Source organism: Heliconius melpomene, chromosome 2, assembly GCF_056956725.1.
Source record: "Heliconius melpomene rosina isolate 202511_hmr_F chromosome 2, ASM5695672v1, whole genome shotgun sequence".
NCBI lineage: Eukaryota > Metazoa > Arthropoda > Insecta > Lepidoptera > Nymphalidae > Heliconius > Heliconius melpomene.
The window spans coordinates 7,246,665-7,267,590 of record NC_140390.1 but is presented as its reverse complement, the minus strand read 5'-3'; the positions used below and the strand labels follow the sequence as shown (position 1 = coordinate 7,267,590).

General features: G+C 32.1%; 4 protein-coding genes across 6 annotated transcripts; all 4 read left to right on the top strand.

The window, feature by feature from the left end:
* Positions 1-299: 299 nt before the first annotated feature.
* Positions 300-2,391, top strand: LOC146540658 (esterase FE4-like). The gene is made up of 3 exons (XM_085201971.1): positions 300-476; positions 692-1,971; positions 2,165-2,391. Exons 1-3 carry the CDS (start codon positions 300-302, stop codon positions 2,349-2,351), a joined length of 1,644 nt encoding a protein of 547 aa, XP_085058097.1. The 3' UTR covers positions 2,352-2,391.
* Positions 2,392-3,811: 1,420 nt separating this feature from the next.
* LOC146540657 (esterase FE4-like) lies at positions 3,812-8,652 on the top strand. Of its 3 annotated transcripts, none has more exons than XM_085200426.1 (4): positions 3,812-3,934; positions 5,747-5,931; positions 6,458-7,737; positions 8,299-8,652. In XM_085200426.1, the coding sequence occupies exons 2-4, from the start codon at positions 5,755-5,757 to the stop codon at positions 8,513-8,515; spliced, it is 1,674 nt and encodes a 557-aa protein (XP_085056552.1). In that variant the 5' UTR covers positions 3,812-3,934; positions 5,747-5,754; the 3' UTR covers positions 8,516-8,652. The 3 variants fall into 3 exon arrangements, with proteins under 3 accessions (XP_085056552.1, XP_085056544.1, XP_085056536.1); XM_085200418.1 differs by lacking the exon at positions 3,812-3,934 and adding an exon at positions 5,371-5,501; XM_085200410.1 differs by lacking the exon at positions 3,812-3,934 and adding an exon at positions 5,388-5,636.
* A 4,212-nt stretch (positions 8,653-12,864) lies between these two features.
* Positions 12,865-15,032, top strand: LOC146540656 (carboxylic ester hydrolase-like). Its single transcript, XM_085205624.1, has 3 exons — positions 12,865-13,041; positions 13,234-14,513; positions 14,816-15,032. Exons 1-3 carry the CDS (start codon positions 12,865-12,867, stop codon positions 15,030-15,032), a joined length of 1,674 nt encoding a protein of 557 aa, XP_085061750.1.
* Positions 15,033-16,617: 1,585 nt separating this feature from the next.
* Positions 16,618-17,615, top strand: LOC146540655 (aquaporin-like). Its single transcript, XM_085201787.1, has one exon. It carries the CDS (start codon positions 16,809-16,811, stop codon positions 17,613-17,615), a length of 807 nt encoding a protein of 268 aa, XP_085057913.1. The 5' UTR covers positions 16,618-16,808.
* The last annotated feature ends 3,311 nt before the right edge of the window (positions 17,616-20,926 follow it).

Here is a 20,926-nt window from a genome sequence, read left to right as displayed (position 1 = left end):
TGAATTTAACTAGTGTTATTCCAAAATTATTATAATTAAACACGTAGGTATATATATATTCATTTGGTGATACATTTTTTTATATTTCTTCCTGTACTTCCTTCAGTGTAGGAGTTTTAAAAAAACTCATTTGCTTATAAAATATTTTAAATAGGTATTATAATTGTTGTTAAAATTATTACATAAAGATTATATATAAAATATTTTATTAATATAATAAACTGAGATTACTATTAATATTATTATTCGTTGTCGATATCTAGATTGAATAATTTAAAATTGTTGTTACAGCATTTAAGATGATTAGAATTGGTTTATTATTATGTATTTTTGCAAAACTAACGACATCATTAGAAGATCGTGTTATAAGCACTGATCAAGGAGCTGTACGAGGCTATCGACCCGAGGGCGAAGATTATTTTGTATTTTATAGTATACCATACGCTACAGCACCTTCTGGAGACAATAAATTTGCTGTAAGTAATAACTATAATTTATAAATCTATTACAAAAATAATTTAATCTAACAATAATATTCTAACATCATTACGTGATGACATAAATTATTTCATATTTTTTGCTTTGTTTTGTTAAACATTCTTATTCTTCTATTTTTGCAATATATAAGAATAAGTTTTAAATACTATCAATTCCCTTGCTTTATGAGACTTATAAGTACTGATATTTACAGGCACCACTTCCAGCACCATCATGGAATGGGATATATGAAGCAGTTCAAAATTACGTGATATGCCCACAAGGAGTGCGTACTCTAAATGGTATAAAAGTGAAGCAAGATCCTAAATTCAAGACTCAAGAAGACTGTCTGATTACCAACATATATGTGCCTGATACAAATGTAACAAGTTTACCTGTTCTTGTATATTTTCACGGAGGAGCATATCAGTACAACTACGGCGATGTAAGAACACCAATTCATTTGCTAAAGAGTAAAAAACTCATTATTGTAAATTTTAATTATCGTCTTGGACCACACGGTTTTCTGTCCCTGGGTACTAAAGACATACCCGGTAATGCCGCTATGAAGGATCAAGTGGCTTTATTACGATGGGTTCAAAGAAATATTGCAAACTTTGGTGGGAATCCTAATGATGTTACAATAGATGGATGGGGTGCTGGAGCTTGTTCTGTGGATCTTATGACGATTTCTAAAATAACAAAAGGATTGTTTCATAAAGTAATTCCAGAAAGTGGGACTAATGCTGCGTCTAGTAGTGTCCAAATTGATCCTCTGGCAAATGCAAAGATGATTGCAAGCCAACTAGGTCTTGTTGATGTTGATGATTTAGAAAAGCTAGAAGCCTTTTATAAAAATGCTACATATGACACTCTTTTTTCGATCGATGTCGCCCATAGACTTGATTCTTCATCAGTGTTTGCGCCTTGTGTGGAACGTGATTTTGGACAGGAACTATTCCTTGACGACTACCCCATAAATATTTTACAAAGTGGCAATTTCTCAAAACTACCTATGTTATATGGTATTACTAATATGGAAGGACTTTACCGTTTGGAACATTTTGAGGAATGGAAAGACCTGATGAATAAAAATTTTACTGATTTTCTCCCTCAGGACCTAACTTTTAAAAATGAAGAAGAACGAAAAGAAATTGAAAGTGAAATTAAATTGTACTATTTTGATGATAAGCCAGTAGGTGAGCAAGGTATTTTAGGTTATATACAATATTTTACAGACGTTATGTTTGCTCTAGGAGCAGCAACGTCAGTGGCATTGCAAGTAGCAGCTGGCAATCAACAAATATATTTATATGAATACGAATTTGTCGATAAAAATGAACCATATATTAAATATACGCAAACCCGCGGCGCCGGACAAAGTGCCGGGAACAAGGCGGTCATGGATTTAGGAGATGAAAGTACTCTGTCAGAAGAGTATAAAAGTATGAAAAAAACTATGAGAGACTTATGGCTTAATTTTATTACTACAGGGTAAGAACTAAACATTTTATAATTAATGTGTTTTAATTATATTATGAAAAAGAAATTTTTCATAAATCTTTCTTGTTAATTTATTGCTAATATTATAAAATAATTATATATATTATATATATATATATATATATATATATATTTAAATCTACCGGGGAGAGTTTAAGATTTAATATCTAATTTTTTTTTTCAGAAAACCAGTATTAGATAGTTCTCCATATCCTCGGTGGTCAGCAGTAAATGAAGACAATTTTGGTTATATGTCATTAAATAGTTCTTTATCTTTTAGATCAGGTTTCTTAAGACCTGCATTAAAATTCTGGTGTAAAATGTACAAGAAAATACATAAACATCCATTTCTTCCTCTTTGTCCCCCTTAATTTCATATAAAAAAAAATATTTATAATAAAAGTCATTTTAATAGCCGGACGTCTCATATTGTTATGTAATTACTTATTATGTTCAATTTGATCCTAAATAAAATATTTTACAAAATGTTCATTATGCTTTTATAGTTTTCACACTATTGTCATTATTACCATCATTAAGCTATCATCAAAGTGATTGTTCGCTTCGTTGCCAGACGCTGGAAAATGGTCATTTCATTCAAACGCAAGTTACTTTTGCCAACAACAAAGAGGATAGGAAATACCCTGGAATACCCTGGCGACGAACCTATCCCTGTGGTATACGATAACTTTTTATTGCCCTCTATTTCTACAACCAACACTATTATTTAGAAATTGCCCAGATATTTTCACAAACAGTCTAGAATTATCAATCCCTATAAAAAATTAATGTGAAATGAGAGCCAAGTTTAATATTATGATATATGCCTTGGTTAGTTGACTCCAGCGACAAAAGAAGTGAGATATAAATGTGTTCCAAGTTCAATGGTCAGTCCTGAAATTTATTGTTAACATAAAATATTTTATAACAACTTAAAATGTCCTGTCTTCTTACAACTTAGGACAATATATTTATGTGTAAGATTTGACTTGACTAGCTTTCAGATGAATTTACAAATTTATTGATATAAATGAATGTATTCTAAAGAGCGTCTATGTGTTTTCCATTCAACGTGGCATTGGCAAAGTGATTAGTGCTGAACTGGCACGCTTAGAGCGCCATATTTAAAGAACAACAACAACAACAAGAACAAGAGCGTCTAAAATAAAAGAGGAAATTTTATATTAATTCTTGGTAGGCATACAAGCCTTTTGTAAATTCATATGAAAACTAGCCAAGTCTGATCTAACACATAAATATAGTTCTTTTGTTCCCGAAGGTCTGAGGGATTGTTTTAAATTTAAAAATATCACCAATGTTGATATTTGATAGTTACAATAATATACTTTTAGCATTGATACATAAAACTAATTTCAAACTAAAGAAGGAGCCGAAGAATCTATGTCAGTCTTTAACCCTGTGTTAAATTAATTAAGACTTAAACTTAACTATTGAGAAGGTAACTTTCATCAAAACAAGAGCATCTACAGGTAGTATTAGTTCAAGAAAAAATGAAAAATATTTTCTACCTAAACTATATGAAAACTTTTAAATCCCAAAAAATAATAGCCTTAAAGTGGTTCGGAATTTGGTATTAAAGCCGCTTGTTCAAGTGAGGTATTATATAAAAGGGCTCTGGCTAAGCTAAGCCTAAAGTTCAGAAAAAGCTCGAGACCTCCAATTTTGTACGGAACCCTCCGTGGGCGAGCCTAACTCACGCTTGTACATAAATTCAACTGGAGATCTTTTATAATTTTCGGTAGGTAATATTTATATCAATTATATTTCTCGAGGCCGGCCGACGTGCGTTCGCCGTACACGTTGCTGGCTCGCATTATCCATAACTGCTTTAGAGAGACAGTTCGTGTATGTACAGGCTGTTTAACGACAATTTTAATTTCATTATAAAAAGAGTATTTTTTTAATGAATTTAATTTTAAGAGGCTATCAACAGGTAGGATTTTTAAATTGATTCATTGTTATGATATTTGCGTAGTATATTGTTAGAAACTATATTATTTATTATTTTAACTTGAAGATTATATATTTTGCTAAGGTAAGTTTTATAAGTTCCGCCATAAGAAGTCCGTATCCTATCCTATCCTATATCTTATAAAACAAAGTCGCTTTTCGTGTCTGTCTGAACTTTCTAACTCTTCTTCTTCTAAACCACCCAACGGATTTTGATGCGGTTTTCACCATTAGGGCGAGTATTTCTCAGGGAAGGTTTATATATAGTTTATTATTTGTACATTCTTATGTAAGTTAACACAAATACGATAATTGTGTATAAAGTCCTACCCGTTGAGACACTTTCGCGCATGCGCTGCTTTAATGGTAAGTACTACATGAAAAAAAATTACTGGAGTATTGTTCCTCTTAATAAGATCTACAAAAAAGTCAGCGACAGCATATTCGTATCTTTTAAGGATAACGTGTAGTGATCATATTTCTGTCTAAAAATTGTAATTTCAATATATTTTTGATTGTGAGGGATATTTTTCCATAATGGTATTAATCCTTATCCTTTAAAATATTTTATTAATTTTCTACGTTAAACGAAGATAAAATTTACTGTTTACACTATTTCGAAATTGCGAATAGTTTTAGAGAAAAACGCATTTAATTGTTAACACATCACGCCGTTCACACATCAGCTGTAACGAGTCAAGTTTCACTCATCTCTTACTCTCAGCATATAAATAAGTATATTAGTTCCGTTGGCCATTTAATGTAGATCAAAACTGTCTTTTACTGTTTTTCATTTTAATAAGTAGTTTAGAAGTTGTGACAATATCAAAAAATCCTTGCTGCGAAACGGCTCTCCACTCGCCATGCGTCCCTGCGCGCCCCGCGACGTTTTGCTTATACAAGCGCGTCCGCCGCGCCCGCCTGCCTTACACGCATCGGTGGTTCAGTGGTAGAATGCTCGCCTGCCACGCGGGCGGCCCGTAATTTTCCTCACAGGCAGCCACGTAGTGCTTGTTTATCATCAGGGACAGAATACTCTCTTCAGCATTAACCACAACTTCGAAAAAAACCCGCCTGCCTCTATAGCAACGAAGATTTAGATGCCTTTGCACGTATTGGATAATAGGAATTGAATGTATTATTTCAGCGCGATATATTTGGTTTCATATTTTTTGTAGTAGTTATTAGTAGGTAGGTTTTTGTTTATAATTTCTTCCGTTTAAAAATACTTATTTAAATATATTTTAATAAGTACTTGAAAAGATTAGTAGCACAGATTTAAAATTACGGTACCTACTAAAAAATCCTTGTTGTGTAAAACAATTGGAAAATCCTTATTGAAACTACGAAAATGCGGGTTGCATTAGGGTTTAATTCATTTTCACATTATCTTAAGTGCTTTGCAAACATACATTATATGAATAATATAGTAGTATATGAGTGGGCTAGCGAGTAGTACAATAACAGTTTGACCTTGAAGGGGATACGATTGTTTTAATTTTAATCACAGCTAAGAACTGCCTGAGTTTAATATATATATGATCAATTTGGTGAGTCCAATTGAATTTATTGTCAATAATAAGTCCAACATAAGTATGATAGTTAAATATTTCAACATATGGACAATTGCCTCACCTATTGGTAAATACATGCTGGCAGTTATGATTATGGGCGAATAATGAAAGGTATGTTATATCGAAAATAGATCCTTCGTAAACTTAGGTTACTGCAAATATTATCATTAAATTACTTCGTTATCGATATCTAGTTTGTTAACTAAAAATTGTTGTTACAGCATTTAGGATGATGCGAATCGGCTTATTATTATGTATTTTTGCGAAGTTAACGACATCATTAGAAGATCGTGTTATAAGCACTGATCAAGGACCTGTACGAGGCTATCGACCCCAGGGAGAAGACTATTTTGTATTTTATAGTATACCATACGCTACAGCACCTACTGGAGACAATAAATTTGCTGTAAGTAATAACTATAATTTATAAATCTATTACAAAAATAATTTAATCTAACAATAATATCAAATATCATCATTACGTGATGACATAAATTATAATTTTTTTCTTGCTTTGTTTTGTCAAACATTTTAATTCTTCTATTTTTGCAATATAAAATAATAAGTTTTAAATACTATCAATTCTCTTGCATTGTGAGACTAACGACCAATGGCGGATAAAGTTCAGAACAGCCCGGACAGCCTTATCTGTCAGACAAGTTATACTTTTTGGTTTCACAACTAGAATAGTAACATCTAGAGATACACACTTGACACATCCATTTCATTTTTACATACTTATTTGTAATTTAAAAATGTAACAACTCGTATGCATTGTTATTTACTATTATCGTTCATTAATGAGAAAAATAATCTTGAAAAACGACTATTTTTTATTTTTACCCCGTCTGTAAGATAGCATTTATTATTAGATTACTATCTAAAACTTTATAACCGCTGAAACTGGCCCTTATTAGTATACATATTTACAGGCACCACTTCCAGCACCAACATGGAATGGGACATACGAGGCAGTTCAAAATTATGTGATATGTCCACAAGGAATACGTACTCTAAATGGTATAAAAGTGAATCAAGATCCTAAATTCAAGACTCAAGAAGATTGCCTAATTACCAACATATATGTGCCTGATACAAATGTAACAAGTTTACCTGTACTTATATATTTTCACGGAGGAGCGTATCAGTACAACTACGGCGATGTAAGAACACCAATTCATTTGCTAAAGAGTAAAAAGCTCATTATTGTAAATTTTAATTATCGTCTTGGACCACATGGATTTCTGTGCCTTGGTACTAAAGACATACCCGGTAATGCCGCTATGAAGGATCAAGTGGCTTTATTACGATGGGTTCAAAGAAATATTGCAAACTTTGGTGGAAATCCCAATGATGTTACAATAGATGGATGGGGTGCTGGAGCTTGTTCTGTGGACCTTATGATAATTTCAAAAATAACAAAAGGATTGTTTCATAAAGTAATTCCAGAAAGTGGGACGAATACTGCGTCTAGTAGTATCCAAATTGATCCCCTGGCAAATGCAAAGAATATTGCAAGCCAACTAGGTTTTGTTGATGTTGATGATTTAGAAAAGCTAGAAGCTTTTTACAAAAATGCTACATATGACACTCTATTTTCCATCGATGTCGCCCATAGACTTGATTCTTCATCTGTGTTTGCGCCTTGTGTGGAACGTGATTTTGGACAAGAACTGTTCCTTGATGACTACCCTATAAATATTTTACAAAGTGGCAATTTCTCAAAACTACCTATGTTGTATGGTATTACTAACATGGAAGGCCTTTATCGTTTAGAAGAATTTGATGAGTGGAAAGATCTGATGAATAAAAACTTTACTAATTTTCTTCCTGGAGACATGACTTTTATAAATGAAGAAGAACGAAAAGATGTTGAACATAAAATAAAAAAATTCTATTTTGATGATAAGCCAGTAGGTGAAAAAAATATTTTAGGTTATATACAATATTTCACAGACGTTATGTCTGCTCTAGGAGCAGCAACGTCGGTGGCATTGCAAGTAGCAGCTGGCAATCAACAAATATATTTATATGAATACGAATTTGTCGATAAAAATGAACCATATATTAAATATACACAAGCCCGCGGCGTCGGACCAAATGCTGGAAACAAGGCGGTCATGGATTTAGGAGATGAAAGTACTCTGTCAGAAGAGTATAGGAGTATGAAAAAAGTTATGAGAGACTTATGGCTTAATTTTATTACTACTGGGTAAGAACTAAACTTTTTATAATTAATGTGTTTGAAGAATATTATGAAAAGAAAATTTTGACGAATCTACCTTGTTAGTTCATTGCTAATATTGCCTGAAACACAGGGAATCCTGGTTCAGGCGTCAGATTCTATTCCATTTAAGTTAATTGCCGCCGTGTTAGATTATAAGTCACAATTTTGTTAACTGTACTAAAGTTTTTTTGCTAAATAAATTATTGTTATTTTTATTATTATATCTTACGTTAACGTTAATTTAAAATAGTGTAAAGTATGAACATTTTTAACATCGTTACAAACCTTTTTGGTTTTTTATATGTTATATTAATGTTTTTATATTAAATTATTAAATAATAATAAATAAATAAATAAAATAATTATGTTTATTATATACCATATAAGTAATCATCGGGAAAGATATTAAAGTTTTATTTGCGCAGGCCTTTAACTTAAAATTGTTTCTAGCAAAAATCAAAAGAGAAAATTAATTCATTTCTTATTTTTAATTTATTCTTTTATTTTTTATTTGGTTAAGATTAAACATTTAAATTTACTTTTCAGGAAACCAGTTTCAGATAGTTCTTCATATCCAACGTGGCCCCCAGCAAACAAAGAGAGTTTTGAATATATGTCATTAAACAGTTCTTTATCTTTAAAATCTTATTTCTTAAAGCACCCTGCAGAATTTTGGTGTGCTCTTTGCAAAACATTAAATAAACCTCCATATCTTACGTATGACGTCCGTGTTTGCGCCAGGTTTCCGCCATTTAATTTCTAACTATTTTTTTTAAATTGTAACTACGGTTACCTAGAATACATATATTTCTTAAGTAAACGTCATTTTAATAGAACATCCGATAGGTGCTTATTTTGTGATATTTTATTATAAATAAATAATTTATTTTTCAAAGTGTTCACCACGTTTTTTTATTTCCATTCTATCATCGCATCCTTCAACTAAATTCGCAAATTACTTTAAAATAGTGTTATTTTCTAATAGTGGCAACTAAAATGATTAATTCTCGAATTCAAGTTCGTTTATCTGTTAAAAAAGATAAGAAAAAATACAAAAAATACCATAAAACGTTCGTATGAATCTTCCGTCTCGTTAAACAATAAGTGATTGATTTATTTCGACAATAAGTGCATAATCATAACAATTTATAATGATCTTTAAAAGTTTCACGTGTGTTAGACGGATCCCTTACGGCTCAATCAGCGTTAAAATAGTCATTGTTGATAGTTGTCACAACACAAACACTTCCAGTCATTCCAAGATCTACTGCTGCCGACGAATCAAATCTTTGATATGTGAAAAAACTTCAACTGTCAGTAAATATGAGAGATGCATTGTTGAACGACTAGCTAAGATCAGGGTCAGGGACCACTCACTGTGTGAATGTGGCCTAGACGACGGTTCCCCTCCTCACATCCTTTTCACTTGCCCCAAGCTAATCCGTCCCTTATACGACGGCCTTCCTCATAAAGTTCCCCGTCCTCTTAATGTTCCATGTTTGTGTGTTTAGTCCTCTTTGTAATTTTTTATGTAAATATATTGGATATAACAAAATTAAATTATAAGCTAACCTTTGTATTATATTTCTTATTACTAATCTCTGTATTATGTATATAATGTATTACACTAATTTTAACTTTTTTGTAGGTGAAGGCAATTTTTAACTGGATCTTTTTTTTTACATGCATTTTTCTATCGTGTAACATTGTCTATTTTTTACCGTACAACCTCCTTCGTGTCTTCCCCATACAACGTGACATTGGCGAAGTGATATGTGCTCAACTGGCACGCTCGGAACGCCAGATTTAAAGAACCATTCCATACCATTGTTGAACTCCTGATGATTTCTCCGAGCAATTGCTGACTGTCGGTGATGGCCGTGTTCCATTGTTCATTAATCGAACGGATTAATTTCATTTCCTCCTCCTTCCTCAAAGTTTTTGCAATTTCGTCTCATCAAAAGACGAACTTATTAACAAAGTATTCCCGGATATCATAGCTAAAAATACAAAATAGTTAAGTAAGCGAGCAATTTTAGCGGCTAAAAATAAAGATGTAGATGACCTAAATTTTTTAATAAAATATTTTTTTTTACATATAATAAAATTTTACTTTTAACCTACGTTATGTACGTGTTATCACCATTTTAAATCTCTGTTAAATGTGCTGATGTCAGTGACTTATTTAATTTATTCATCTAAAAACAGCCTTAAATGTTAAATTATTGATTGGGTAAGGATTCATAATATTCTTCGTAAAATCACTGCAATGATTGCATATTAATTCATGTACAGTTTTTAAATTAGTTACTTGTTAGCTAAATATACAATTAGTAAATCGTAGTTTTTAAAAGGTAACACGACATTCATTGATTGTTAGGTGGTATGAAGTTCAAATAATGTTTTAGGCATTTTTATTTAGATTTATTTCCTACAAACGAACGAGCCGAAAATTCTGTGTCGTTCTTTATCTCTGTATGGAATTAATTAATACTTAAACTTAACTGTTAACAAGGTAACATTCACCATAAAACAGCATCTACAGGTAGTACTAGTTCAGGAAAAAATCTGAAAACTTAAAGTGGGGCAGAATTTGGTATTAAAGCCGCTGGTTCAAGTGAGGTATCAGATGAAAGGGCACTGCCTTAGCCAAGCCTGAAGTTCAGAAAAAGCTCAAGACTTTCAATTTTTGTTCGGAACCCTCGACGGGCGAGCCTGACTCGCGCTTATCCGGTTTTTTTTGTTCATGGTCACATGAAAGCAATAAAAAATATTATTGTCACTTTTATTTGCTTAATTTATGTAAACTATGTGTATACAGTTGGGTATACATTTTCAGTATTATCGAAAATTTAAAAAGCATTTCTGTGTTAACATTACCTTTGGTTTAATAGACTTTTTCTATTTTTTTCTTAATTTTTCTGGGCCTAAAACGGATACTGAATGGTGGAGCTAAGTGCCGCATGTAGTTTTACAAAAACGAAGAAATCAAAATATTTTTTCCCTTATTTGGATATTAAACCCACAACCACTGCGTTTACAAAAAATTACTGCCCCATTGCATGGTTTAGTAGGTACTTATTAAATAATAGAAACTAATTCACTACTGTCATTCTATTGTCCACTCGCACTAAGTTTTTATTCTTTCATCATTCAATCGTTCGAGATGCCCAAACCAACTTAGCTCGTTCTTCTTCATTCTCACCGTGACATCCGCGCTTGAATTAAAAAAATATATTATTCATCGATTCAAATTGACAAATAATAAATTGAAATATTGATACCTATATACTATTTATTATTTAAAATCTATTATTATTATTAAAGTGGGTGTTTAAAAAAAATACATTAGGAGATAGCTTCTACACGCCATATAAGGAACGGCGGTTAGTAGAAAACAGAGCTACATCTAGCTCCTAAATATTTTTAGAGGAAATGAATAATTACTATGTTGAAAACTTTACAGCTTAAGAGTGGCAGGCCAAACCAATCAGGCAGGTCAATTTTAGATTATCAACCAAAAATGTATACAAGGAATAAATTTGAATGCAAAACTATTATTAGCAACTTTTACTATTTACTTTGTCAAAATATTTGAATAGTGAACCTATTGAGGTCAGGATACAGATGGGTCTCTTGCCAAAGGATTATGTATTTTCCCCGTACGGTCACGTTACGACTCTCCTCCGCTCTCGGTCGCTGTGTACAAAATGGACCATTTATAGATACAAATTATTTATTCTGATAGGATTGTCAGAATAAATAAATTCGGGTGTCTAAGAGTTTTATGTTTTTTTGGTAGTTCTTACTGCAACACCGTGGAGGTCCCACAATATTGGCGAGAGTCAGTCATCGTGCCTTTGAATAACGACAAAGACTCACCACTACTACTAAACTATGCAAACTACATGGCTATCACTTTGTTTAGCTTGGGAAGTATACGTTACTCCAAAAGGAATGTTGTATAAGGCCAAAGGAGGCTGTAAGTGGGTGTATCGATTAGATTTATTGCTCCAAATAATAATAGAAAAATTCTTTTCCGTAAACCGAAAGCTATTGCTTCACTATAATGTGTAAACATTGAAATAAGTTGGCAAAACCATTGGATTTGTGTAGCGAAGAAGCAACAGAGGTATGTGGTAAAGGAAATATAGGCTTAAGCAAAACAGCGTGAACAATGGTAGGACGACGAAATGAAAGGTACCGTAGAAAAAAAGAAGAAAGCATAGCGAGATTATTATTTTACCAGCCTCGGGTAAGGACAAAAGTATGAGAGAGATAAAAAAAGAGTATAAGCCACAAAATAACCAAACGAGCGCTAATAAATATGAAGTGTCAAAATTCAGAAAAAGAAGTAGATAAAAGCCATTTTGTGTATCTCTTCATTGCGGACTCGATCAGCTAAGCTGACTCCGCATATTCTGCGAAGAGATTGCATCACCACGGCATTTATATTTCTTTCATTCTTCTTCTGTAATACCATGTTTAGCTGACATATGACAACGTCGGAACCAACACTGCATTGTGTACGACCAAACGCGCAGCTGTGCTGACGTTTCGCCGTCTCATCAATGCAGTCAAGGCTCCGTTAACCCTGTTACAGGCAGCAACACGCCTTTCCACATCCATCTCGTATCTTTCATCTCACTGAACATACTTCCTAAGTATACCACCTCATTCACTTGTTCTAATATGTTCCCATTCATACTGACATTGCATTTCGTCCTCTCTTCATTTCTTTCAAATACCAGAACCTTTGTCTTACTCGCATTCAGGCTTAGACCATTATTTCAAATACGATGTGTATGATAAACAGAGTGGTCCAAAACTTTTGTACGCCACTGTATACCATACAAAAATAAGATGTTTTTACAAGTGTATTTATCTTGATTTATTGCAATAATATTGTAATTAATAACGTATATATATATCTTTTTGGTGGCACAATTTTTAATCATTTAGTTTCTATACTTCCTCAGTGTAGAAATATTAAATGATTTATTATTTTGTATAGGTATTCCTTCGTTAACTTAGATTGCTACTAATATTATCATTAAATTACTTCGTTGTCGATATCTAGTTTCGTTAACTTAAAATTATACAGCATTTAAGATGATTAGACTCGGCTTATTATTGAGTATTCTTGCAAAGTTAACGACGTCATTAGAAGATCGTGTTGTAAGCACTGATCAAGGAACAGTTCGTGGCTACCGACCCCAGGACCAAGATTACTTTGTATTTTATAGTATACCATATGCTACAGCACCTTCTGGAGACAATAAATTTGGTGTAAGTAATAACTACAATTTATAAATCTATTACAAGAATAACTTAATCTAACAATAATATCAAATTTCATAATTACGTGATGACATAAATTATTTCATATTTATTGCTTTGTTTTGTCAAACATTCTAATTCTTCTATTTTTGCAATATATAAAAATAAGTTTTACAAATTTATTAGTATTGATATTTACAGGCACCACTTCCAGCACCAACATGGAATGGGACATATGAGGCAGTTCAAAATTACGTGATATGTCCACAAGGAGTGCGTACTCTAAATGGTATAAAAGTGAAGCAAGATCCTAAATTCAAGACTCAAGAAGACTGCCTGATAACAAACATATATGTGCCTGATACAAATGTAACAAGTTTACCTGTACTTATATACTTTCACGGAGGAGCGTATCAGTACAACTACGGCGATGTAAGAACATCAATTCATTTGCTAAAGAGTAAAAAGCTCATTATTGTAAATTTTAATTATCGTCTTGGACCACACGGATTTCTGTCCCTGGGTACTAAAGACATACCCGGTAATGCCGCTATGAAGGATCAAGTGGCTTTATTACGATGGGTTCAAAGAAATATTGCAAACTTTGGTGGGAATCCTAATGATGTTACAATAGATGGATGGGGTGCTGGAGCTTGTTCTGTGGATCTTATGACGATTTCTAAAATAACAAAAGGATTGTTTCATAAAGTAATTCCAGAAAGTGGGACTAATGCTGCGTCTAGTAGTGTCCAAATAGATCCTCTGGCAAATGCAAAGATGATTGCTAGTCAACTAGGTCTTGTTGATGTCGATGATTTAGAAAAGCTAGAAGCCTTTTACAAAAATGCTACATATGACACTCTATTTTCCATCGATGTCACCCATAGACTTGATTCTTTATCAGTGTTTGCGCCTTGTGTGGAACGTGATTTTGGACAAGAAATGTTCCTTGATGATTATCCCATAAATATTTTACAAAGTGGCAATTTCTCAAAACTACCTATGTTATATGGTATTGCTAGCATGGAAGGTCTTTATCGTTTGGAAGATTTTGATGAGTGGAAAGATCTGATGAATAAAAATTTTACTAAATTTCTTCCTGGAGACATGACTTTTATAAATGAAGAAGCACGAAAAGAGGTTGAACATGAAATTAAAAAAATCTATTTTGATGATATGCCAGTAAGTGAAAAAAATATTTTAGGTTATATACAATATTTTACAGACGTTATGTTTGCTCTAGGAGCAGCGACGTCAGTGGCATTGCAAGTAGAAGCTGGCAATGAACAAATATATTTATATCAATACGAATTTGTCGATAAAAATGAACCATATATTAAATATACACAAACCCGCGGCGCCGGACAAAGTGCCGGAAACAAGGCGGTCATGGATTTAGGAGATGAAAGTACTCTGTCAGAAGAGTATAGGAGTATGAAAAAAGTTATGAGAGACTTATGGCTTAATTTTATTACTACAGGGTAAGAACTAAATATTTTATAATTAATTTGTTTTAATTATATTATGAAAAAGAAATTTTTAATAAATCTCTCTTGTTAATTTATTGCCAATATTATAAAATAATTATATAAATTGTATATTAATTATTATTTAAAAAATCTACCGGTTAGATATTTAAGTATTATTTCTAAATCATTTGCGCAGGCCTTTAACTTATAATACTTTCGAGCAAAAGGCAAAACTGAAAATTAAAGGATTTAATAGATTTTTTATTTTTCATTATGTATTTGCTTAAGATTAAATATTTAAATTTACCTTTCAGGAAACCAGTTTCAGATAGTTCTTCATATTCAACGTGGCCCCCAGCGAACAAAGAGAGTTTTAATTATATGTCATTAAATAGTTCCTTATCTTTAAAATCATTTTTCTTAAAGCACGCAGTAAAACTTTGGTGTTACCTCTATAAGACAGCAAATGAGCCTCCATATCCTTCCTATGTCGTCCATCTTTGTAAAAATTTTCCACCATTGTCATTTTAATAGGGTATTCGATAGGTTAATATGTGTGCTATTTGATTTTAAATAAATTAATTGTTTTTCAAAGCGTTCACCACGTTTTTTTAATTCCATTCTATTATCACTTCCTTAAACTAAATTCGCAAATTACTTTAAAACTGTGTTTTTTTTTACCAAACTAAGTAATGATGATTTATTCTCGAATTCGAGTTCGTTTCTCTGTTAAAAAAATGTAACAGTAAATACAAAAATTATCAAAAATTGATTGATTTATTTCGACTACAAGTGCATAATCATAACAATTTATAATGATGTTTAATAGTTTCAAGTTTGTGAGTGCTCAAAACAAAACCTTACAAGATTTCTTAAAAGGAATTTTATAACAAAATAAAGGGAATACCTAACAGTTTGTTTATATATCACACTACAAAGCGACGTTGAATTCTGCCACTCAACACGTAATACCTCCAGAATTCAGCAGAAAGTGGGGAACGGAGTGTGTTAACACTAGGTTCCCCCTGCCTACCCTGCTGTATGCGGGATACTACGAAATATACAGTATTTTGAATAAAATCGTTAAACTTATCTGCTAGCGCAGAGGCCTGGACTCCGATTTGATGGACGAACAAACAAAGTTCGAACTAGTTCGATCCCTCACAAAGATATAAAAATAAACACTATTTTAAAAAACTAAATAAATTGTTTAATTATTATTAATATGTCAGAAAAAGCAAACGAAATCTTCACATAGGGATGTTGTATCTAACTTTGGAAATGTCCATCATTAGCAAATAAGTGGTCAAAGGTAGTAAGTGTATTATCACACTATAATTTTAAGGATTATTGAGTGGCAGAATTCAACGCCTCTTTGTAGGTATTTCCCAAAGTGTTAGGTATTTCCCAAAGTGGAAAACGAATCCACAACCGTCGCATTTACAGTCGCACGCTTGTTCGCCATGACTCCTCGCATCGGGGTCCAGCGACCGCACGTGAGTAACCCGCATCCCATTTATATTAATTTTTTAAAAGATTTTTTTCATCACTAGAAGCGCCCATTTTTATGTCATACGCAAGTTTGATTGTATATAACTTGGCGCAGTGAGATAGCGTATTATTGTAAAGCATCGCTGTGTACGTAACATCCAAAAAGTTAGACGGAGAGTTGAGTTGAGACTAGAATATCTTAACACTAAGAAAACACTGTCTATGTTATGTCGCCTCCTATGCGAGAAAAAGTACTTTTATGATACGTTCAGTATTATTCTTTTCTTTTATTTAGATTTTCAAATATAATAAGCATTTTAAAGAAATAAATAAAATAAATAGAAATTTATTACAAAACGAAAAAAGAACAAATCATTACAACATTTTTTAAAAGTAACGCAATTTTATGAGTAATTCGTCGAAAAGTGAATAAAAGGCATCATCATCATCATCATTTTTATAAATAAGATTATTCAAAGTCTAAAATTTAGTTTCTAAACAAAAACGTATGAAAACAATATAATTATACGATATATAACATACAAACATATGTAATTGCGTCTTTGCACTACTGATTAAGTGATGTCCAATACAAGTACACATTTTCAATAGATTATTTTGTAACTGACGTATTGATAATGATATCGTGTAATGATATACAAATGTCATTTATACTTTGATTTTATTACTATCATAAATCTTTAATTTTAACAAATTTAAAAGTGGATTAGTGTAATTGAAGAATAAAAAACTTAATTAAAATGTTATGAGTGACAAAAAAGTTAATTACTATTTGTGTAGCTACGTGTAAATACTATGGATAACAACGAAATGGTAATCGAAGAATTGGTTGTTAAAGACATTAACAATGAATCAAAAAATCGTGTATCAACATGGTGGTTACGTAACTGGAGAGCAATTATGGCAGAAGTCGTTGCCACTTCTACTATGTTATTTTTTGGCTGTTTGACCTGTTTGCCAATTGATGGTTTTGCCCTAAATCCGCCCATGTATGGACCCTTGGGATTTGGTTGCGTTGTAACTCTTAATATTAAAACTTTTGGACATATATCTGGTGCTCACATGAATCCTGCTGTTACCTTCGCGGCAATAATCTGGGGAAAAATGTCTATAATTCTTGGAATCTCATATGTTATCGCACAAATATTTGGAGCAATTATAGGCTATGGTATGCTAGTTCTGTTATCACCCTCAAACGTATCAACAGCAGTGTGTGTCACTCAACCAAATGCATATTACACCGAGTATCAAGCTTTGGGAATTGAAATAATTTTAACAGCAGGATTAGTATTTATAAATTGTGCTGTATGGGATCCTGTGAACGCATTAAATAATGAAAGTAATCCTATAAAGTTTGGTATAATAATTCTCGGTCTTTCCTTGTCCGGAGGTCCCTTGACTGGAGCTAGTATGAACCCAGCAAGATCATTGGCTCCAGCAATTTGGACAAACACCTGGAACGCTCATTGGGTATATTGGGCAGGACCTTTACTAGGTTCATTGTCAGCAACGATAATTTACAAATACATATGGTTGCTAAAGCCTAAAAAGGATGATCCAGAGATACTTACATGGATGGGGAGTAGATGTCAAATGACTTAAGCTTAACTAGGTATTGCGATATAATTATTAGTGAAGAAATTATTTATATTATTATATTATCAATTCGATTAATTTGATACTAGGATATTTAAGTTAAAGCCAGCCAGAAGTAAAACTAATAACTTCTTTTAGACTGCATTTCAAATTAATGTTAAGAAATAATAATTTGCAAAAGTGGTTTTCAACTATAAATTAAAGTTTGCCAGTGATTTTACAATCTTTCTACTGTAGTTTGCTGCATAATCGATTGGTTGTGTATTCGATCCCCACTCGAGGAAAGGAAATATTTATTTACATTTGTATCTTCGCTCTAGTATCAAGACAAATCGCGGCGTTGAGTTCCGCCCCTCAACACTAAATGCTTCAAAAGGTAGTGGGGAATGGAGTGTCTTAGCACTAGGTTACCTCTACCTACCTTGCTCTGTGCAGGATAGAGCATGAAACTAATGATTAAAGTTTGTTACCTTAGCAAGCCAAATTTGAAATTCTTCAACTCCTATATTTTTTTAAAGAACACGTTGTAAGTTCAACCACGGAAGAAAACAAACATTTTTACTATAATATATTTAAAATATAATAAAAAAATAATACATATATTTATAATATCTTATCTTAATAAAAATATAGATAAGATTTAAGTATTATTTATTTGTAAGCCCTGAACGTTTTCAGATAAGAAATTATAATAAATTATTATTTTTAGTGTCACAATATATATTGCACACAGCAGCATGTGTGTAGCAAAGAGAACTTAGTGTTAAGAAACTTCGTGTCCCTGCCGAACTTATGCGTTGGAACGACCAGATTAAAGCCGCAGTAGGGGGACCCTTACATGAGTGTACCAGGCTCTCAGCCAGTAGAGATAAGTGGCGAATGCTTGTGAGCCGTGTAACATCTGCCGCTAATGTCACTTTGTGATGACCACGACCGCTCTGACAAGAGTGTTACGACAGAGAAGAAAATTGAGCCCGTTGGTTTGATTGGTGCGATGGTACAAACGTATGACTGTAAACGCGACGGTCTCACTCGTTTAAATGAATTATAATTTATTATTATGTTCATTACTTTGCTTTGGTAATAAGGCAAAGAGTGGGGTGGAGTTCCGCCACTCAACACGCGATGCCTCGAAAATTGCTCGGAAAGTGGCCAAAGCCCTGTCCTAATTAATACTAGATTTCTTCTGCATACTTCATGTAAAGCTGAAAAAAACATAAATTACCGCTTACTTATATCTATCTATACATCTTTTTATGATTTCTGTGAGTTTAAGTGCATATAGCTATTTACATAATATCAAAACATAAATAAATAATTTTAACAAACTTATAAACTTTTTTCAGCTAGTCCTGAGATTAGCCCGGATAAACAGAAAGACAGACAAAAGAAAATATTTGCTTGTATTTATTATTTAAGTATAATGTAAATAAATATAGATACTTGAAAAGACATAGTTATTTAGAAAGCAGTCCGTTATTTCAAACACATTTCAATTTTATACATGTATAGAGAAAAACTTACAAATTTCTTATAGTAGTTCATTTCCTAATATAATGAATGAGTTACGAGGGCTGCAGTTAGAGGTAAAGAAAATATGATTTTTATATATAAACTTCTAGTATGAAATAAATCTAAAACTAAACTTTATCTAAGACTACTGCTTTCAAAGCTTACTCTTAAGTTTTATACAATAAAAAAATACCATAGCAAATCTTTTTTCATAACGTGTTTCCTCAAAAACACATATTTCACTTGGTCAGGTAACGTAAATAAACAGTATGAGAAGTCTATTTCACGAATCAACGGTTCGCTAAATTTGAAATATCTTTAGACTTATGTTTACATAAAAATGAAACACCTACATGAAAATAGCATTACATCACTGTCACTGAGCAAAATGCTTGACTTTCATACAAATCTGATCTCGTAAAAATTAATTTGAAGTAGCCTGTATTGAGTAGGGAACCCTCGCTGTCCTGAGTGAGGTCCTGTACATCCGGTGTTGTCACACGAGGCCGTCAGCAACGGTTATCAGCAGGTTACTCATATGCTCATTAGCGTTGCTCTTTTCTATAAAAACAACTGTATTTAAATAAAAAATATTTTGAATTATTTTTTGAATTTTAATTACGTTTTTATCAGTATTGTTACAGGTGAAATCTATACATATGTGAAATATACTGTGGCGTGCAAAAGTGTCGGGACACTTTTATTTTTTTAATTGATTTATAAAATATTTAATTCCTCAACTTGTTCAGATACAGAGAGAACAGGGATTATTACATTTTTCCATCGTTTATTTTCGTAAAATGGCTTTCGCCAGTGTGTAAATATTTTATTAAACATTTACAGTCTTTGAAACTTTATTCCTCACTAGCTATTCCGGATTTTTCGGACCTAATTGTAGCCCGCTTTTGACGAATTATTATATAATTTTTGTTGATTTTTTAGGGATCTGTACCCGAAAAGATCTCTTTGTTGTTCGTTTGGGAAAACTGTCAAGATCTTTTATCTCAAGTGAAAGTGTCAAACTAATTATTAAATATTGAGGTCTATAAAGCCTTGAAACATAGAAAGGAAGCTTCTAAGTCAACGCAATCAAAATTATAAATGCATCTAGTTTGTATAAAATTAGGCACAACGCTAGAATTTAGTATATAAATATAGGAAAAAAAATTAAATTAAATTAAACTTAAATTTTCTTTGTTCTGAACAAAGAAAATTTAAGATATTTTATTAAATCATCACTGCATAATTTTATTTTGTGTTCACTCCCAACGAAATGAGTGCGTATATATGCCAGCTAACCTATGGTTGTTAAAGTTATTTGCCGCGTAATGAAAACCTAAAAAGTATATTGACCCGACCCGTTGACCTAAATAAAGAAAGTAACATAAAAAAACAGAAAATATTTGTAGTTCATTTTATAAAAATTTGTGCATACGCCCGCAAACTTAAATTTTTCAACTTTTATATGTAGTCTTTCTTTTTGACCTATAAGTAATCCTAAAATTAGTGCGGAACCCTAGGAGGGAGAGTCCAATTCACACTTTCCCAGTTAAATATATTTTCAAACAATAACAATGAATACAATTAATCAATTTTAAATATAGGTTAATACGTGCTATAATCATTTAGTTTATAATTATTTCTTTTAACATCATATATTTGTGCGATGTGTATGAAAACTTTTGCACGCAACTGTATATAAAATGTACTGTAAAACTGTAAATAATAAAAAAAGATGTTTTTACAAGTGCGTTTACCTAGTTTTATTGTAATAATATTATAATTAATTGCGTATATATTCTAGG

Excerpts from the sequence above, each read along its gene's own strand:
- LOC146540655 (XM_085201787.1), top strand. The coding sequence starts at position 16,809 with ATGGATAACAACGAAATGGTAATCGAAGAATTGGTTGTTAAAGACATT.
- LOC146540658 (XM_085201971.1), top strand. The coding sequence starts at position 300 with ATGATTAGAATTGGTTTATTATTATGTATTTTTGCAAAACTAACGACA. Across the intron at positions 477-691 it reads CTGGAGACAATAAATTTGCT|GCACCACTTCCAGCACCATC; the intron begins GTAAGTAATAAC and ends TGATATTTACAG. Across the intron at positions 1,972-2,164 it reads CTTAATTTTATTACTACAGG|AAAACCAGTATTAGATAGTT; the intron begins GTAAGAACTAAA and ends TTTTTTTTTCAG.
- LOC146540656 (XM_085205624.1), top strand. The coding sequence starts at position 12,865 with ATGATTAGACTCGGCTTATTATTGAGTATTCTTGCAAAGTTAACGACG. Across the intron at positions 13,042-13,233 it reads CTGGAGACAATAAATTTGGT|GCACCACTTCCAGCACCAAC; the intron begins GTAAGTAATAAC and ends TGATATTTACAG. Across the intron at positions 14,514-14,815 it reads CTTAATTTTATTACTACAGG|GAAACCAGTTTCAGATAGTT; the intron begins GTAAGAACTAAA and ends TTTACCTTTCAG.
- LOC146540657 (XM_085200410.1), top strand. Across the intron at positions 5,932-6,457 it reads CTGGAGACAATAAATTTGCT|GCACCACTTCCAGCACCAAC; the intron begins GTAAGTAATAAC and ends ACATATTTACAG. Across the intron at positions 7,738-8,298 it reads CTTAATTTTATTACTACTGG|GAAACCAGTTTCAGATAGTT; the intron begins GTAAGAACTAAA and ends TTTACTTTTCAG.